The sequence below is a fragment of the Oncorhynchus nerka genome, linkage group LG7, assembly GCF_034236695.1.
Source record: "Oncorhynchus nerka isolate Pitt River linkage group LG7, Oner_Uvic_2.0, whole genome shotgun sequence".
Lineage (NCBI taxonomy): Eukaryota > Metazoa > Chordata > Actinopteri > Salmoniformes > Salmonidae > Oncorhynchus > Oncorhynchus nerka.
This window is the reverse complement of record NC_088402.1, coordinates 16,821,446-16,837,747: the sequence shown is the minus strand read 5'-3', so window position 1 is coordinate 16,837,747 and position 16,302 is coordinate 16,821,446. Positions and strand designations below refer to the sequence as shown.

The following is a 16,302-nucleotide window of genomic DNA, read 5'->3' as shown; positions in this document are numbered from 1 at the left end:
TTTCAGTGTGTGTATCTGTGTGTGTTTCAGTGTGTGTATCAGTGTGTGTATCAGTGTGTGTATCTGTGTGTGTATCAGTGTGTGTTTCAGTGTGTGTTTCAGTGTGTGTTTCAGTGTGTGTATCAGTGTGTATGAGAGTTTGAATGCAGCCAGGACTCCAGTGAGGATGTCAGGAGATGACATGGAGATCGGGCAACTGGTGGCAACAGTGAGCGCTGTTAGTTACAAGTAGGTCTGGGTTTTGCTTGGGTGCTGTGGATGGGGATGATGGATAGGCAGTAGTGTCTGCCTAAGCATCTGCCTCTGGTGCAAAAGGTTGCATGGTCTAATCCTGGAATAGAAAGCTGTTTTTCAGATTTCTGTTTAAAGCCTTTTCCAAACCTAAACCCTAACCTTAGAAATTCCAAGTTAATGCTTAAACTTAACCTTAAACATTTTGAAATGTGAGTTTTGGAACAACTTTGAAATATGACATTTAAGAAACATGGATGAAAGTCTAATTCTGACATGAGACTGTGACAGCTTGTTGGTTTATGAGTGTGTGTATCAGTGTGTGTATCAGTGTGTGTATAAGTGCATGCAAAGGTTAGTGAGTTTGAAAGAGTGTATACAGTACATTGTTATACAAGCTTGGATACGTGTGTGTGTGTGTGTGTGTGTGTGTGTGTGTGTGTGTGCGTGCGTGCGTGCGTGCGTGCGTGCGTGCGTGCGTGCGTGCGTGCGTGCGTGCGTGCGTCCGTGCGTGCGTGCGTGCGTGCGTGTGTGTGCAGATGTGTATATGCAGATGTATGTAAGTGTGAAAACAGCAAAGTGTACCTGGAACAGTGTGGAGCGGCGATCGGTGATGGCCAACACAGCAGACATCCAGGTCAGAGCCAGCAGAGGGAGAACTACACAGGAACTCCATAGGGACGCCCTGAGAGAGAAGAACGACAAGAGGAGAGAGGAGAGGAGGGGTAGAGGAGGGGAAGAGGGGAGGAGGGAGAGGATAGTTAGAGGAGGGGGAGAGGAGGGATAGAGGAGGGGAAGAGGGGAGGAGGGAGATGGGAGGAGGGAGAGGATAGAGGAGAGAGGAGGGGTAGAGGAGGGGAAGGGGAGATGGGAGGAGGGGAAGGAGAGGGGGGAGATGGGAGGAGGAGGGAGAGGATAGTTAGAGGAGGGGGAGAGAAGGGGAGGAGGGAGAGGGAGATGGGAGGAGGGAGAGGATAGTTAGAGGAGGGGGAGAGGAGAGGAGGGAGAGGAGAGAGAGAGGAGGGGAGAGGGGGAGGAGGTAAGGAGATTAAGGGGAGAGGAAGGGGAGAGGGAGATGAGAAAAGGGAGAGAAGGGGGAGAGGGGAGGAGGGAGAGAAGGGGGAGAGGGGAGGAGGAAGAGGATAGTTAGAAGAGGGGGAGAGGAGAAGAGGGAGAGGAGAGAGGAGGGGTAGAGGGAAGGAGGTAAGGAGATGAAGGGGAGAGGGGAGAGGAGAGAAGGGGGAGAGGAGAGGAGGGAGAGAATGCGGATAAGGGGGAGAAGGGAGGAGGTAGAAAAGGGTGAGAGGGGAGGAGGGAGAGAAGGGGGAGAGGGGAGGAGGGAGAGGATAGTTAGAAGAGGGGGAGAGGAGAAGAGGGAGAGGAGAAGAGGGAGAGGAGAGAGAGAGGAGGGGTAGAGGGGAAGAGGTAAGGAGATGAAGGGGAGAGGGGAGAGGGGAGAAGGGGAGAGGGGAGTAGGGAGAGAAGGGAAGAGGGGGGGAGGTAGAGAAGGGGAGAGGGGAGGAGGGAGAGAAGGGGGAGAGGGGAGGAGGTAGAGAATGGGGAGAGGGGAGGAGGTAGAGAAGGGGAGAGGGAAGGAGGGAGAGAATGCGGAGAAGGTGGAGAAGGGAGGAGGTAGAAAAGGGTGAGAGGGGAGGAGGGAGAGGGGAGGAGGGAGAAGATAGTTAGAAGAGGGGGAGAGGAGAAGAGGAGAGAGAGAGGAGGGGTAGATGGGAGGAGGTAAGGAGATGAAGGGAGAGGGGAGAGGAGAGAAGGGGAGAGGGGAGGAGGGAGAGAAGGGGGAGAGGGGAGGAGGGAGAGAAGGGGGAGAGGGGAGGAGGGAGAGAAGGGGGAGAGGGAGGAGGTAGAGAATGGGGAGAGGGGAGGAGGTAGAGAAGGGGAGAGGGAAGGAGGGAGAGAATGCGGAGAAGGTGGAGAAGGGAGGAGGTAGAAAAGGGTGAGAGGGGAGGAGGGAGAAGATAGTTAGAAGAGGGGGAGAGGAGAAGAGGAGAGAGAGAGGAGGGGTAGATGGGAGGAGGTAAGGAGATGAAGGGAGAGGGGAGAGAGGAGAGAAGGGGAGAGGGGGAGGAGGGAGAGAAGGGGGAGAGGGGAGGAGGGAGAGAAGGGGGAGAGGGGAGGAGGGAGAGAAGGGGGAGAGGGGAGGAGGTAGAGAATGGGGAGAGGGAGAGGAGGTAGAGAAGGGGGAGAGGGAAGGAGGGAGAGAATGCGGAGAAGGTGGAGAAGGGAGGAGGTAGAAAAGGGTGAGAGGGGAGGAGGGAGAGGGGAGGAGGGAGAAGATAGTTAGAAGAGAGGGGAGAGGAGAAGAGGAGAGAGAGAGGAGGGGTAGAGGGGAGGAGGTAAGGAGATGAAGGGAGAGGGGAGAGGAGAGAAGGGGGAGAGGGGAGGAGGGAGAGAAGGGGGAGAGGGGAGGAGGTAGAGAATGGGGAGAGGGGAGGAGGTAGAGAAGGGGGAAAGGGGAGGAGGTAGAGAAGTAAGGGTGAGAGGGGAGGAGGGAGAGGGGAGGAGGTAGAGAATGGGGAGAGGGGAGGAGGTAGAGAAGGGGGAGAGGGGAGGGGAGAGAGAATGGGAGAAGGTGGAGAAGAGAGGAGGTAGAAAAGGGTGAGAGGGGAGGAGGGAGAGGGGAGGGAGGGAGAGGATAGTTAGAAGAGGGGAGAGGAGAAGAGGAGAGAGAGAGGAGGGGTAGAGGGGAGGAGGTAAGGAGATGAAGGGAGAGGGGAGAGGAGAGAAGGGGAGAGGGGAGAAGAGAGGAGGGAGAGAAGGGGAGAGGGGAGGAGGGAGAGAAGGGGGAGAGGGGAGGAGGGAGAGAAGGGGGAGAGGGGATGAGGGATTGAAGGGGTAGAGGGGAGGAGAGATAGAAGGTGGAGAGGGGAGGAGGGAGAGAAGGGGTAGAAGGGAGGAAGGAGAGTACTTCAACCTTTAGAATCTGGAACGGCGAGACCCTCATAACACATGCACACGCTTACACACAAACATTTGCAGGCACACTCACAGTGACATACACGTATGCAGGTGCACCCACAGTGACACACATCAGGCATACTGAAAGCCACAGGACCTCCAGACTGTGTGATCGATGCAGAACACGACCAAGTGAGAGACAAGTAACTGACAGCTGTAACTGAGATTGTGTGATGTGAGAGTGTGAGAGTGTGAGAGGGAGAGAGGGAGGGAGAGAGGGAGAGAGAGAGAGAGAGAGGGAGAGAGAGAGAGAAAAATAGAGATTGATAGAGATAGAGATAGATAGATAGATAGATAGATAGAGATAGCGATAGAGATACTGAGAGAGATGGAGATAGAGTTACTGAGAGAGATGGAGATAGAGATACTGAGAGAGATGGAGATAGAGATACTGAGATAGATGGAGATAGAGATACTGATATAGATGGAGATAGAGATACTGATAGAGATACAGATACTGGGAGAGATGGAGATAGAGATACTGAGAGAGATGGAGATAGAGATGGAGATAGAGATACTGAGAGAGATGGAGATAGAGATACTGATAGAGATACTGATAGAGATACTGAGAGAGATACTGAGAGAGATGGAGATAGAGATGGAGATAGAGATACTGAGAGAGATGGAGATAGAGATACTGATAGAGATAGCGATAGATATACTGAGAGAGATGGAGAGAGAGATACGGAGAGAGATGGAGATAGAAGGAGAGAGGGAGAGATACTGAGAGAGAGGGAGGAGAGAGAGAGAGAGAGAAATATGGAGAGAGGGATACTGATAGAGATGGAGATAGAGATACTGATAGAGATAGCGATAGAGATACTGCTAGAGATAGAGATACTGGGAGAGATGGAGATAGAGATACTGAGAGAGATGGAGATAGAGATACTGAGAGAGATGGAGATAGAGATACTGAGAGAGATGGAGATAGAGATACTGAGAGAGATGGAGATAGAGATACTGATAGAGATACTGATAGAGATGGAGATAGAGGGAGAAGGAGAGAGTAAGAGATGGAAATAAAGTGTATAAGTTTCCGTGTGTGAGGGTATCTTTGGATGTGTGAGGGTAAGTTTCGGTGTGTGAGGGTATCTTTCGATGTGTGAGGGTATATTTCGATGTGTGAGGGTATCTTTCGTTGTGTGAGGGTAAGTTTTGGTGTGTGAGGGTAAGTTTCGGTGTGTGAGGGTAAGTTTCGGTGTGTGAGGGTATCGGTGTGTGAGGGTATTTCGATGTGTGAGGGTATATTTCGATGTGTGAGGGTATCTTTCGTTGTGTGAGGGTAAGTTTCAATGTGTGAGGGTAAGTTTTGGTGTGTGAGGGTATGTTTTGGTGTGTGAGGGTAAGTTTTGGTGTGTGAGGGTAAGTTTTGGTGTGTGAGGGTATCTTTCAATGTGTAAGGGAATCTTTTGATGTGTGAGGGTAAGTTTTGGTGTGTGAGAGTTGTTTTGACTAACATGGCATTGCTGGCAGTAGAGCTGGAGAGAGCTGTACTTGAGATCACACCACACTTGGAGCATTTCAGGAGCAGTCTGCTACGCGACGCCTCAACTGGTGGACTTTAGGACACAGACAGGATGGAGGAGGAGGACACAGACAGGATGGAGGAGAAGGACAGACAGGATGGAGGAGGAGGACAGAGACATGATGGAGGAGGAGGACACAGACAGGATGGAGGAGGACACAGACAGGACGGAAGAGGACAAAGACATGATGGAGTAGGACACAGACATGATGGAGGAGAAGGACAGAGACAGGAAGGAGGAGAAGGACACAGACAGGATGGAGGAGAAGGACACAGACAGGATGGAAGAGGACGACACAAACAGGACGGAGGAGGAGGACACAGACAGGATGGAAGAGGACGACACAAACAGTATGGAGGAGGACGACACAGACAGGATGGAGGAGGACGCACACATGATGGAGGAGGACACAGACATGATGGAAGAGAAGGACACAGACAGGATGGAGGAGGAGGAGATCACAGACAGGATGGAGGAGGACGACACAGACATGATGGAGGATAAGGACAGAGACAGGATGGAGGAGGACAACACAGACATGATGGAGGATAAGGACAGAGACAGGATGGAGGAGGACGACACAGACATGATGGAGGATAAGGACAGAGACAGGATAGAGGAGGACACAGACAGGATGGAGGAGGACGACAAAGACAGGATAGAAGAGGACGACACAAACAGTATGGAGGAGGACGACACAAACAGTATGGAGGAGGACGACACAGACAGGACGGAGGAGGAGAACACAGACAGGATGGAAGAGGACGACACAAACAGTATGGAGGAGGACGACACAGACAGGATGGAGGAGGACGCACACATGATGGAGGAGGACACAGACATGATGGAAGAGAAGGACACAGACAGGATGGAGGAGGAGGACACAGACAGGATGGAGGAGGATGACACAGACATGATGGAGGAGAAGGACAGAGACAGGATAGAGGAGGACACAGACATGATGGAGGAGGACACAGACATGATGGAAGAGAAGGACACAGACAGGATGGAGGAGGAGGACACAGACAGGATGGAGGAGGATGACACAGACAGGAAGGAGGAGGACGACACAGACAGGATGGAGGAGGATGACACAGACATGATGGAGGAGGACGACACAGACAGGATGGAGGAGGACACAGACAGGATAGAGGAGGACACAGACAGGATGGAGGAGAAGGACACAGACAGGATAGAGGAGGACACAGACAGGATAGAGGAGGACACAGACAGGATAGAGGAGGACACAGACAGGATAGAGGAGGACACAGACAGGATGGAGGAGGACACAGACAGGATAGAGGAGGACACAGACAGGATAGAGGAGGACACAGACAGGATAGAGGAGGACACAGACAGGATAGAGGAGGACACAGACAGGATGGAGGAGGACGACACAGACAGGATGGAGGAGGACGCACACATGATGGAGGAGGACACAGACATGATGGAAGAGAAGGACACAGACAGGATGGAGGAGGAGGACATAGACAGGATGGAGGAGGATGACACAGACATGATGGAGGAGAAGGACAGAGACAGGATAGAGGAGGACACAGACATGATGGAGGAGGACACAGACATGATGGAAGAGAAGGACACAGACAGGATGGAGGAGGAGGACACAGACAGGATGGAGGAGGATGACACAGACAGGAAGGAGGAGGACGACACAGACAGGATGGAGGAGGAGGACACAGACATGATGGAGGAGGAGGACACAGACAGGATGGAGGGGAGGACACAGACAGGATGGAGAGGAGGACACAGACAGGATGGAGGAGAAGGACACAGACAGGATAGAGGAGGACACAGACAGGATAGAGGAGGACACAGACAGGATAGAGGAGGACACAGACAGGATAGAGGAGGACACAGACAGGATGGAGGAGGACACAGACAGGATAGAGAGGAGGACACAGACAGGATGGAGGAGGACACAGACAGGATGGAGGAGGACACAGACAGGATAGAGGAGGACACAGACAGGATGGAGGAGGACGACACAGACAGGATGGAGGAGGACGCACACATGATGGAGGAGGACACAGACATGATGGAAGAGAAGGACACAGACAGGATGGAGGAGGAGGACATAGACAGGATGGAGGAGGATGACACAGACATGATGGAGGAGAAGGACAGAGACAGGATAGAGGAGGACACAGACATGATGGAGGAGGACACAGACATGATGGAAGAGAAGGACACAGACAGGATGGAGGAGGACACAGACAGGATGGAGGAGGATGACACAGACAGGAAGGAGGAGGACGACACAGACAGGATGGAGGAGGATGACACAGACATGATGGAGGAGGACGACACAGACAGGATGGAGGAGGACACAGACAGGATAGAGGAGGACACAGACAGGATGGAGGAGAAGGACACAGACAGGATAGAGGAGGACACAGACAGGATGGAGGAGGACACAGACAGGATGGAGGGAGGACACAGACAGGATAGAGGAGGACACAGACAGGATGGAGGAGGACACAGACAGGATAGGAGGAGGACACAGACAGGATGGAGAGGAGGACACAGACAGGATAGAGGAGGACACAGACAGGATAGAGGAGGACACAGACAGGATGGAGGAGGACGACACAGACAGGATGGAGGAGGACGCACACATGATGGAGGAGGACACAGACATGATGGAAGAGAAGGACACAGACAGGATGGAGGAGGAGGACACAGACAGGATGGAGGAGGACACAGACAGGATAGAGGAGGACACAGACAGGATAGAGGAGGACACAGACAGGATAGAGGAGGATACAGACAGGATGGAGGAGGACACAGACAGGATGGAGGAGGACACAGACAGGATGGAGGAGAAGGACACAGACATGATGGAGGAGGAAAACACAGACATGATGGAGGAGGAAGACACAGACAGGATGGAGGGGGAGGACACAGACATGATGGAGGAGGAGGACACAGACATGATGTAGGAGGAGGACACAGACATGATGGAGGAGGAGGACACAGACAGGATGGAGGGGGAGGACACAGACAGGATGGAGGAGGACGACACAGGATGGAGGAGGACACAGACAGGATAGAGGAGGACACAGACAGGATAGAGGAGGACACAGACAGGATGGAGGAGGACACAGACAGGATGGAGGAGGACACAGACAGGATGGAGGAGAAGGACACAGACATGATGGAGGAGGAAAACACAGACATGATGGAGGAGGAAGACACAGACAGGATGGAGGGGGAGGACACAGACATGATGGAGGAGGAGGACACAGACATGATGTAGGAGGAGGACACAGACATGATGGAGGAGGAGGACACAGACAGGATGGAGGGGAGGACACAGACAGGATGGAGGAGGACGACACAGGATGGAGGAGGACACAGACAGGATAGAGGAGGACACAGACAGGATAGAGGAGGACACAGACAGGATAGAGGAGGACACAGACAGGATGGAGGAGGACACAGACAGGATGGAGGAGAAGGGCACAGACAGGATGGAGGAGGAGGACACAGACATGATGGAGGAGGACGACAAAGACAGAATGGAGGAGGACGACACAGGATAGAGGAGGACACAGACAGGATAGAGGAGGACACAGACAGGATAGAGGAGGACACAGACAGGATAGAGGAGGACACAGACAGGATGGAGGAGGACACAGACAGGATGGAGGAGAAGGACACAGACATGATGGAGGAGGAAAACACAGACATGATGGAGGAGGAGGACACAGACATGATGGAGGAGGAGGACACAGACATGATGGAGGAGGAGGACACAGCCATGATGGAGGAGGAGGACACAGACAGGATGGAGGGGGAGGACACAGACAGGATGGAGGAGGAGGACACAGACATGATGGAGGAGGACGACAAAGACAGGATGGAGGAGGACGACACATGATGGAGGAGGAGGATGAAACAGACAGGATGGAGGAGGACGACACAGACATGATGGAGAAGAAGAACAGACACATGATGGAGGAGGAGGACACAGACAGGATGGAGGAGGAGGAGGACACAGACAGGATGGAGGGGGAGGACACAGACAGGATGGAGGAGGACGACACAGACATGATGGAGGAGGACGACACAGACACGATGGAGGAGGACGACACAGACAGGATGGAGGGGGAGGACACACAGGAGGAGAGGATGGGGAGGACAGTCACACAGGGGAGAGGATGGGGAGGACAGACACACAGGGGGAGAGGATGGGGAGGACAGACACACAGGGGGAGAGGATGGGGAGGACAGACACACAGGGGAGAGGATGGGGAGGACAGACACACAGGGGAGAGGATGGGGAGGACAGACACACAGGGAGAGAGGATGGGGAGGACAGTCACACAGGGGAGAGGATGGGGAGGACAGTCACACAGGGGGAGAGGATGGGGAGGACAGACACACAGGGGGAGTGGATGGGGAGGACAGACACACAGGGGAGAGGATGGGGAGGACAGACACACAGGGAGAGGATGGGGAGGACAGACACACAGGGGGAGAGGATGGGGAGGACAGACACACAGGGAGAGAGGATGGGGAGGACAGACACACAGGGAGAGAGGATGGGGAGGACAGACACACAGGGGGAGAGGATGGGGAGGACAGACACACAGGGGGAGAGGATGGGGAGGACAGACACACAGGGGGAGAGGATGGGGAGGACAGACACACAGGGAGAGAGGATGGGGAGGACAGACACACAGGGAGAGAGGATGGGGAGGACAGTCACACAGGGGGAGAGGATGGGGAGGATGGACACACAAATGGTAAAGACAAACACAGACCCAGAAACACACACATTCAATAATGGGAGCAATGGGGTGCAAACCACATATACACATTCACACACATGAGAGTGAGGAATGGATGGGCAGTGTGGATGGGATGGGCAGTGTGGATGGGATGGGCAGTGTGGATGGGATGGGCAGTGTGGATGGGTTGGGCAGTGTGGATGGGATGGGCAGTGTGGATGGGATGGGCAGTGTGGATGGGATGGGCAGTGTGGATGGGATGGGCAGTGCAGTTGCAAACAAAGGTGAAAAGCACAGAAGGACATAATGGACACACGGACAAAAAGAGATGGAGAGGGACACAGAAATGAGAAAAAGAGAGGGAGAGGGACACAGAAAGGAGAAAAAGAGAGGGAGAGGGACACAGAAAGGAGAAAAAGAGAGGAAGAGGGACACAGAAAGGAGAAAAAGAGAGGGAGAGGGACACAGAAAGGAGAAAAAGAGAGGGAGAGGGACACAGAAAGGAGAAAAAGAGATGAGGAGGGACACAGAAAGGAGAAAAAGAGGGAGAGGGACACAGAAAGGAGAAAAAGAGAGGGAGAGGGACACAGAAAGGAGAAAAAGAGAGGGAGAGGGACACAGAAAGGAGAAAAAAGAGAGGGAGAGGGACACAGAAAGGAGAAAAAGAGAGGGAGAGGGACACAGAAAGGAGAAAAAGAGAGGGAGAGGGACACAGAAAGGAGAAAAAGAGAGGGAGAGGGACACAGAAAGGAGAAAAAGAGATGAGGAGGGACACAGAAAGGAGAAAAAGAGAGGGAGAGGGACACAGAAAGGAGAAAAAAGAGAGGGAGAGGGACACAGAAAGGAGAAAAAGAGAGGGAGAGGGACACAGAAAGGAGAACAAGAGAGGGAGAGGGACACAGAAAGGAGAACAAGAGAGGGAGAGGGACACAGAAAGGAGAAAAAGAGATGAGGAGGGACACAGAAAGGAGAAAAAGAGATGAGGAGGGACACAGAAAGGAGAAAAAGAGAGGGAGAGGGACACAGAAAGGAGAAAAAGAGAGGGAGAGGGACACAGAAAGGAGAAAAAGAGAGGGAGAGGGACACAGAAAGGAGAAAAAGAGAGGGAGAGGGACACAGAAAGGAGAAAAAGAGATGAGGAGGGACACAGAAAGGAGAAAAAAGAGAGGGAGAGGGACACAGAAAGGAGAAAAAGAGAGGGAGAGGGACACAGAAAGGAGAAAAGAGAGGGAGAGGGACACAGAAAGGAGAAAAAGAGAGGGAGAGGGACACAGAAAGGAGAAAAAGAGAGGGAGAGGGACACAGAAAGGAGAAAAAAAAAAGTGAGGGGAGAGGGACACAGAAAGGAGAAAAAGAGAGGGAGAGGGACACAGAAAGGAGAAAAAAGATAGGGAGAGGGACACAGAAAGGAGAACAAGAGAGGGAGAGGGACACAGAAAGGAGAAAAAGAGAGGGAGAGGGACACAGAAAGGAGAAAAAGAGAGGGAGAGGGACACAGAAAGGAGAAAAAGAGAGGAGAGGGACACAGAAAGGAGAAAAAGAGAGGGAGAGGGACACAGAAAGGAGAAAAAGAGAGGGAGAGGGACACAGAAAGGAGAAAAAGAGAGGGAGAGGGACACAGAAAGGAGAAAAAGAGAGGGAGAGGGACACAGAAAGGAGAAAAAGAGATGAGGAGGGACACAGAAAGGAGAAAAAGAGAGGGAGAGGGACACAGAAAGGAGAAAAAGAGAGGGAGAGGGACACAGAAAGGAGAACAAGAGAGGGAGAGGGACACAGAAAGGAGAACAAGAGAGGGAGAGGGACACAGAAAGGAGAAAAAGAGATGAGGAGGGACACAGAAAGGAGAAAAAGAGAGGGAGAGGGACACAGAAAGGAGAAAAAGAGAGGGAGAGGGACACAGAAAGGAGAAAAAGAGAGGGAGAGGGACACAGAAAGGAGAAAAAGAGAGGGAGAGGGACACAGAAAGGAGAAAAAGAGAGGGAGAGGGACACAGAAAGGAGAAAAAGAGAGGGAGAGGGACACAGAAAGGAGAAAAAAAGAGAGGGAGAGGGACACAGAAAGGAGAAAAAGAGAGGGAGAGGGACACAGAAAGGAGAAAAGGAGAGGGAGAGGGACACAGAAAGGAGAAAAAGAGAGGGAGAGGGACACAGAAAGGAGAACAAGAGAGGGAGAGGGACACAGAAAGGAGAACAAGAGAGGGAGAGGGACACAGAAAGGAGAAAAAGAGATGAGGAGGGACACAGAAAGGAGAAAAAGAGAGGGAGAGGGACACAGAAAGGAGAAAAAGAGAGGGAGAGGGACACAGAAAGGAGAAAAAGAGAGGGAGAGGGACACAGAAAGGAGAAAAAGAGAGGGAGAGGGACACAGAAAGGAGAAAAAAGAGAGGGAGAGGGACACAGAAAGGAGAACAAGAGAGGGAGAGGGACACAGAAAGGAGAAAAAGAGAGGGAGAGGGACACAGAAAGGAGAAAAAGAGAGGGAGAGGGACACAGAAAGGAGAAAAAGAGAGGGAGAGGGACACAGAAAGGAGAAAAAGAGAGGGAGAGGGACACAGAAAGGAGAAAAAGAGAGAGGAGAGGGACACAGAAAGGAGAAAAAGAGAGGGGAGAGGGACACAGAAAGGAGAAAAAGAGAGGGAGAGGGACACAGAAAGGAGAAAAAGAGATGAGGAGGGACACAGAAAGGAGAAAAAGAGAGGGAGAGGGACACAGAAAGGAGAAAAAGAGAGGGAGAGGGACACAGAAAGGAGAAAAAGAGGGAGAGGGACACAGAAAGGAGAAACAAGAGAGGGAGAGGGACAGAGACACAGAAAGGAGAACAAGAGAGGGAGAGGGACACAGAAAGGAGAAAAAGAGATGAGGAGGGACACAGAAAGGAGAAAAAGAGAGGGAGAGGGACACAGAAAGGAGAAAAAGAGAGGGAGAGGGACACAGAAAGGAGAAAAAGAGAGGGAGAGGGACACAGAAAGGAGAAAAAGAGAGGGAGAGGGACACAGAAAGGAGAAAAAGAGAGGGAGAGGGACACAGAAAGGAGAAAAAGAGAGGGAGAGGGACACAGAAAGGAGAAAAGAGAGGGAGAGGGACACAGAAAGGAGAAAAAGAGAGGGAGAGGGACACAGAAAGGAGAAAAGGAGAGGGAGAGGGACACAGAAAGGAGAAAAAGAGAGGGAGGGACACAGAAAGGAGAACAAGAGAGGGAGAGGGACACAGAAAGGAGAAAAAGAGAGGGAGAGGGACACAGAAAGGAGAAAAAGAGAGGGAGAGGGACACAGAAAGGAGAAAAAGAGATGAGGAGGGACACAGAAAGGAGAAAAAGAGAGGGAGAGGGACACAGAAAGGAGAAAAAGAGAGGGAGAGGGACACAGAAAGGAGAAAAAGAGAGGGAGAGGGACACAGAAAGGAGAAAAAGAGAGGGAGAGGGACACAGAAAGGAGAAAAAGAGAGAGGGAGAGGGACACAGAAAGGAGAACAAGAGAGGGAGAGGGACACACAAAGGAGAAAAAGAGAGGGAGAGGGACACAGAAAGGAGAAAAAGAGAGGGAGAGGGACACAGAAAGGAGACAAAGAGAGGGAGAGGGACACAGAAAGGACAAAAAGAGATGGAGAGGGACACAGAAAGGAGAAAAAGAGAGGGAGAGGGACACAGAAAGGAGAAAAAGAGAGGGAGAGGGACACAGAAAGGAGAAAAAGAGAGGGAGAGGGACACAGAAAGGAGAAAAAGAGGGAGAGGGACACAGAAAGGAGAAAAAGAGAGGGAGAGGGACACAGAAAGGAGAAAAAGAGAGGGAGAGGGACACAGAAAGGACAAAAAGAGAGGGAGAGGGACACAGAAAGGACAAAAAGAGAGGGAGAGGGACACAGAAAGGACAAAAAGAGAGAAGAAAAAAATTTAACAAACCTCAAAGTAGCAGCAATGGACAACAAGTCAGAATACAAAGATCATGACAGCATGCCGTGACAGATAAACGAAAGAGAGGAGGAGAGAGAGAGGAAGAGAAAGAGAGGAAGAGGGAGAGAGGAAGAGAGAGAGAGGAAGAGGAAGAGAGGAAGAGAGAGTGAGGAAGAGAGGAAGAGGGAGACAGAGAGAGAGAGAGAGAGAGAGAGAGGAAGAGAGAGAGAGAGTTATAACAAGAGAGGAAGAGGGAGAGAGGGAGGAATAACGAGAGAGGAAGAGGGAGAGAGAGAGGAAGAGAGAGAGAGGAAGAGAGAGAGAGGGGAAGAGAGAGAAAGGAAGAGGGAGAGAGGAAGAGAGAGAGAGGAAGAGAGAGGGGGGAGAGGTAGCGAGAGGAAGAGGGATAGAAGAGGGAGAGGAAGAGAGAGAGAGAGAGAGAGAGAGAGAGAGAGAGAGAGGAAGAGAGAGGGAGGAAGAGGGAGAGAGGAAGAGAGAGAGAGGAAGAGGGCGGGAGGAAGAGGGAGAGAGGAAGAGGGAGAGAGGAAGAGAGAGAGAGGAAGAGAGAGAGAGGAAGAGGGAGAGAGGAAGAGAGAGAGAGGAAGAGAGAGAGAGGAAGAGAGAGAGAGGGGGAGAGAGGAAGAGAGAGAGAGGGGGGAGAGGAAGCGAGAGGAAGAGGGAGAGAAGGAGAGGGAGAGGAAGAGAGAGAGAGGAAGAGAGAGAGGAAGAGAGAGGGAGGAAGAGAGAGAGGGTGATAGAGAGAGGAATAGGGAGAGAGGAAGAGGGAGAGAGGAAGAAGGAGAGAGGAAGAGAGAGAGAGGAAGAGAGAGAGAGGAAGAGAGAGAGAGGAAGAGAGAGAGAGGGGGGAGAGGAAGCGAGAGGAAGAGGGAGAGAAGAAGAGGGAGAGGAAGAGAGAGAGAGAGAGAGAGAGAGAGAGAGAAGAAGAGAGAGAGAGAAAGAGAGAGAGGAAGAGGGAGAGGAAGAGGGAGAGAGGAAGAGGGAGAGGGGAAGAGGGAGGGAGGAAGAGAGAGAGGGAGGAAGAGAGAGAGGGTGATAGAGAGAGGAAGAGGGAGAGAAGAAGAGGGAGAGGAAGAGAAAAAGAGAAAGAGAGGAAGAGAGAGAGAGGAAGAGAGAGGAAGAGGGAGAGAGGAAGAAGGAGAGGGGAAAGAAGGAGAGGAGAGAAGAGAGAGAGGAAGAAGGAAAGAGGAAGAGAGAGGAAGAGAGGGAGAGGAAGAAGAGGGAGAGGAAGAGAGGGAGGAAGAGAGAGAGGTGAAGAGAGAGAGAGGAAGAGGGAGAGAGGAAAAAGGAGAGGAAAGAAGGAGAGAGGAAGAGGGAGAGAGGAAGAGAGAGAGAGGAAGAAGGAGAGGAAGAGAGAGAGAGGAAGAGAGAGAGAGAGGAAGAGAGAGAGAGAGGAAGAGGGAGAGAAGAAGAGGGAGAGGAAGAGAGAGAGAGGAAGAGAGAGAGAGGAAGAGGGAGAGGAAGAGAGAGGGATGAAGAGAGAGAGAGGAAGAGAGAGAGAGGAAGAGAGAGAGAGGAAGAGGGAGAGAGGAAGAGGGAGAGAGGAAGAGAGAGAGAGGAAGAGAGAGAGAGGAAGAGGGAGAGAGGAAGAGAGAGAGAGGGGGAGAGGAAGCGAGAGGAAGAGGGAGAGAAGAAGAGGGAGAGGAAGAGAGAGAGAGAGGAAGGAGAGAGGAAGAAAGAGATAGGAAGAGAGAGAGAGAGGAAGAGAGAGAGAGGAAGAGGGAGAGAAGAAGAGGGAGAGGAAGAGAGGGAGAGGAAGAGAGAGAGAGGAAGAGGGAGAGGAAGAGAGAGGGATGAAGAGAGAGAGAGGAAGAGAGAGAGATGAAGAGAGCGAGAGGAAGAGAGAGAGAGGAAGAGGGGGAGAGGAAGAGAGAGGAAGAGGAAGAAGAGAGAGAGGAAGAGGGAGAGAGGAAGAGAGAGAGAGGGGAGAGGAAGAGAGGAAGAGGGAGAGAAGAAGAGGGAGAGAAGAAGAGAGAGGAAGAGAGAAAGAGAAGAAGAGAGAGAGAGGAAGAGAGAGAGAGAGGAAGAGAGAGAGAGGAAGAGGGAGAGAGGAAGAGGGAGAGAGGAAGAGGGAGAGAGTAAGAGAGAGAGGGAGGAAGAGAGAGAGGGTGATAGAGAGAGGAAGAGGGAGAGAAGAAGAGGGAGAGGAAGAGAAAAAGAGAAAGAGAGGAAGAGAGAGAGAGGAAGAGAGAGGAAGAGGGAGAGAGGAAGAAGGAGAGGGAAAGAAGGAGAGAGGAAGAGAGAGAGGAAGAAGGAAAGAGGAAGAGAGAGGAAGAGGGAGAGAAGAAGAGGGAGAGGAAGAGAGGGAGAGGAAGAGAGAGAGGAAGAGAGAGAGAGGAAGAGAGAGAGAGGAAGAGAGAGAGAGGAAGAGGGAGAGAGGAAAAATGAGAGGAAAGAAGGAGAGAGGAAGAGGGAAAGAAGGAGAGAGGAAGAGGGAGAGAGGAAGAGGGAGAGAGGAAGAGAGAGAGAGGAAGAAGGAGAGAGGAAGAGAGAGAGAGGAAGAGAGAGAGAGGAAGAGAGAGAGAGAGGAAGAGAGAGAGAAGAAGAGGGAGAGGAAGAGAGGGAGAGGAAGAGAGAGAGGAAGAGAGAGAGAGGAAGAGAGAGAGAGGAAGAGGGAGAGGAAGAGAGAGAGGGGAGAGAAGAGAGAGAGAGAAAGAGAGAGAGATGAGAAGAGAGAGAGAGGAAGAGAGAGAGAGGAAGAGAGAGAGAGGGAGAGAGAAGAAGAGGAATAGAGGAAGAGAGAGAGAGGGAGAGGAAGATAGAGAGGAAGAGAGGGGAAGAGGGAGGGAGGAAGAGAGAGAGGAAGAGGGAGAGAGGAAGAGGGAGAGAGGAAGAGGGAGAGAGGAAGATGGAGAGAGGAAGAGAGAGAGAGGAAGAGAGAGAGAGGAAGAAGAGGAGAGGAATAAGGA

General features: G+C 52.0%; 1 protein-coding gene across 1 annotated transcript in view; it reads right to left on the bottom strand.

Moving 5' to 3' along the window:
• LOC115116507 (adhesion G protein-coupled receptor B2-like) overlaps positions 1-16,302 on the bottom strand; it is a 154,394-nt gene that overhangs the window by 39,383 nt on the left and 98,709 nt on the right. The window contains exon 13 of the mRNA XM_065020258.1: positions 817-916. Coding sequence (XP_064876330.1) covers positions 817-916 — 100 coding nt within the window. The remainder of the gene's footprint in view (positions 1-816; positions 917-16,302) is intronic.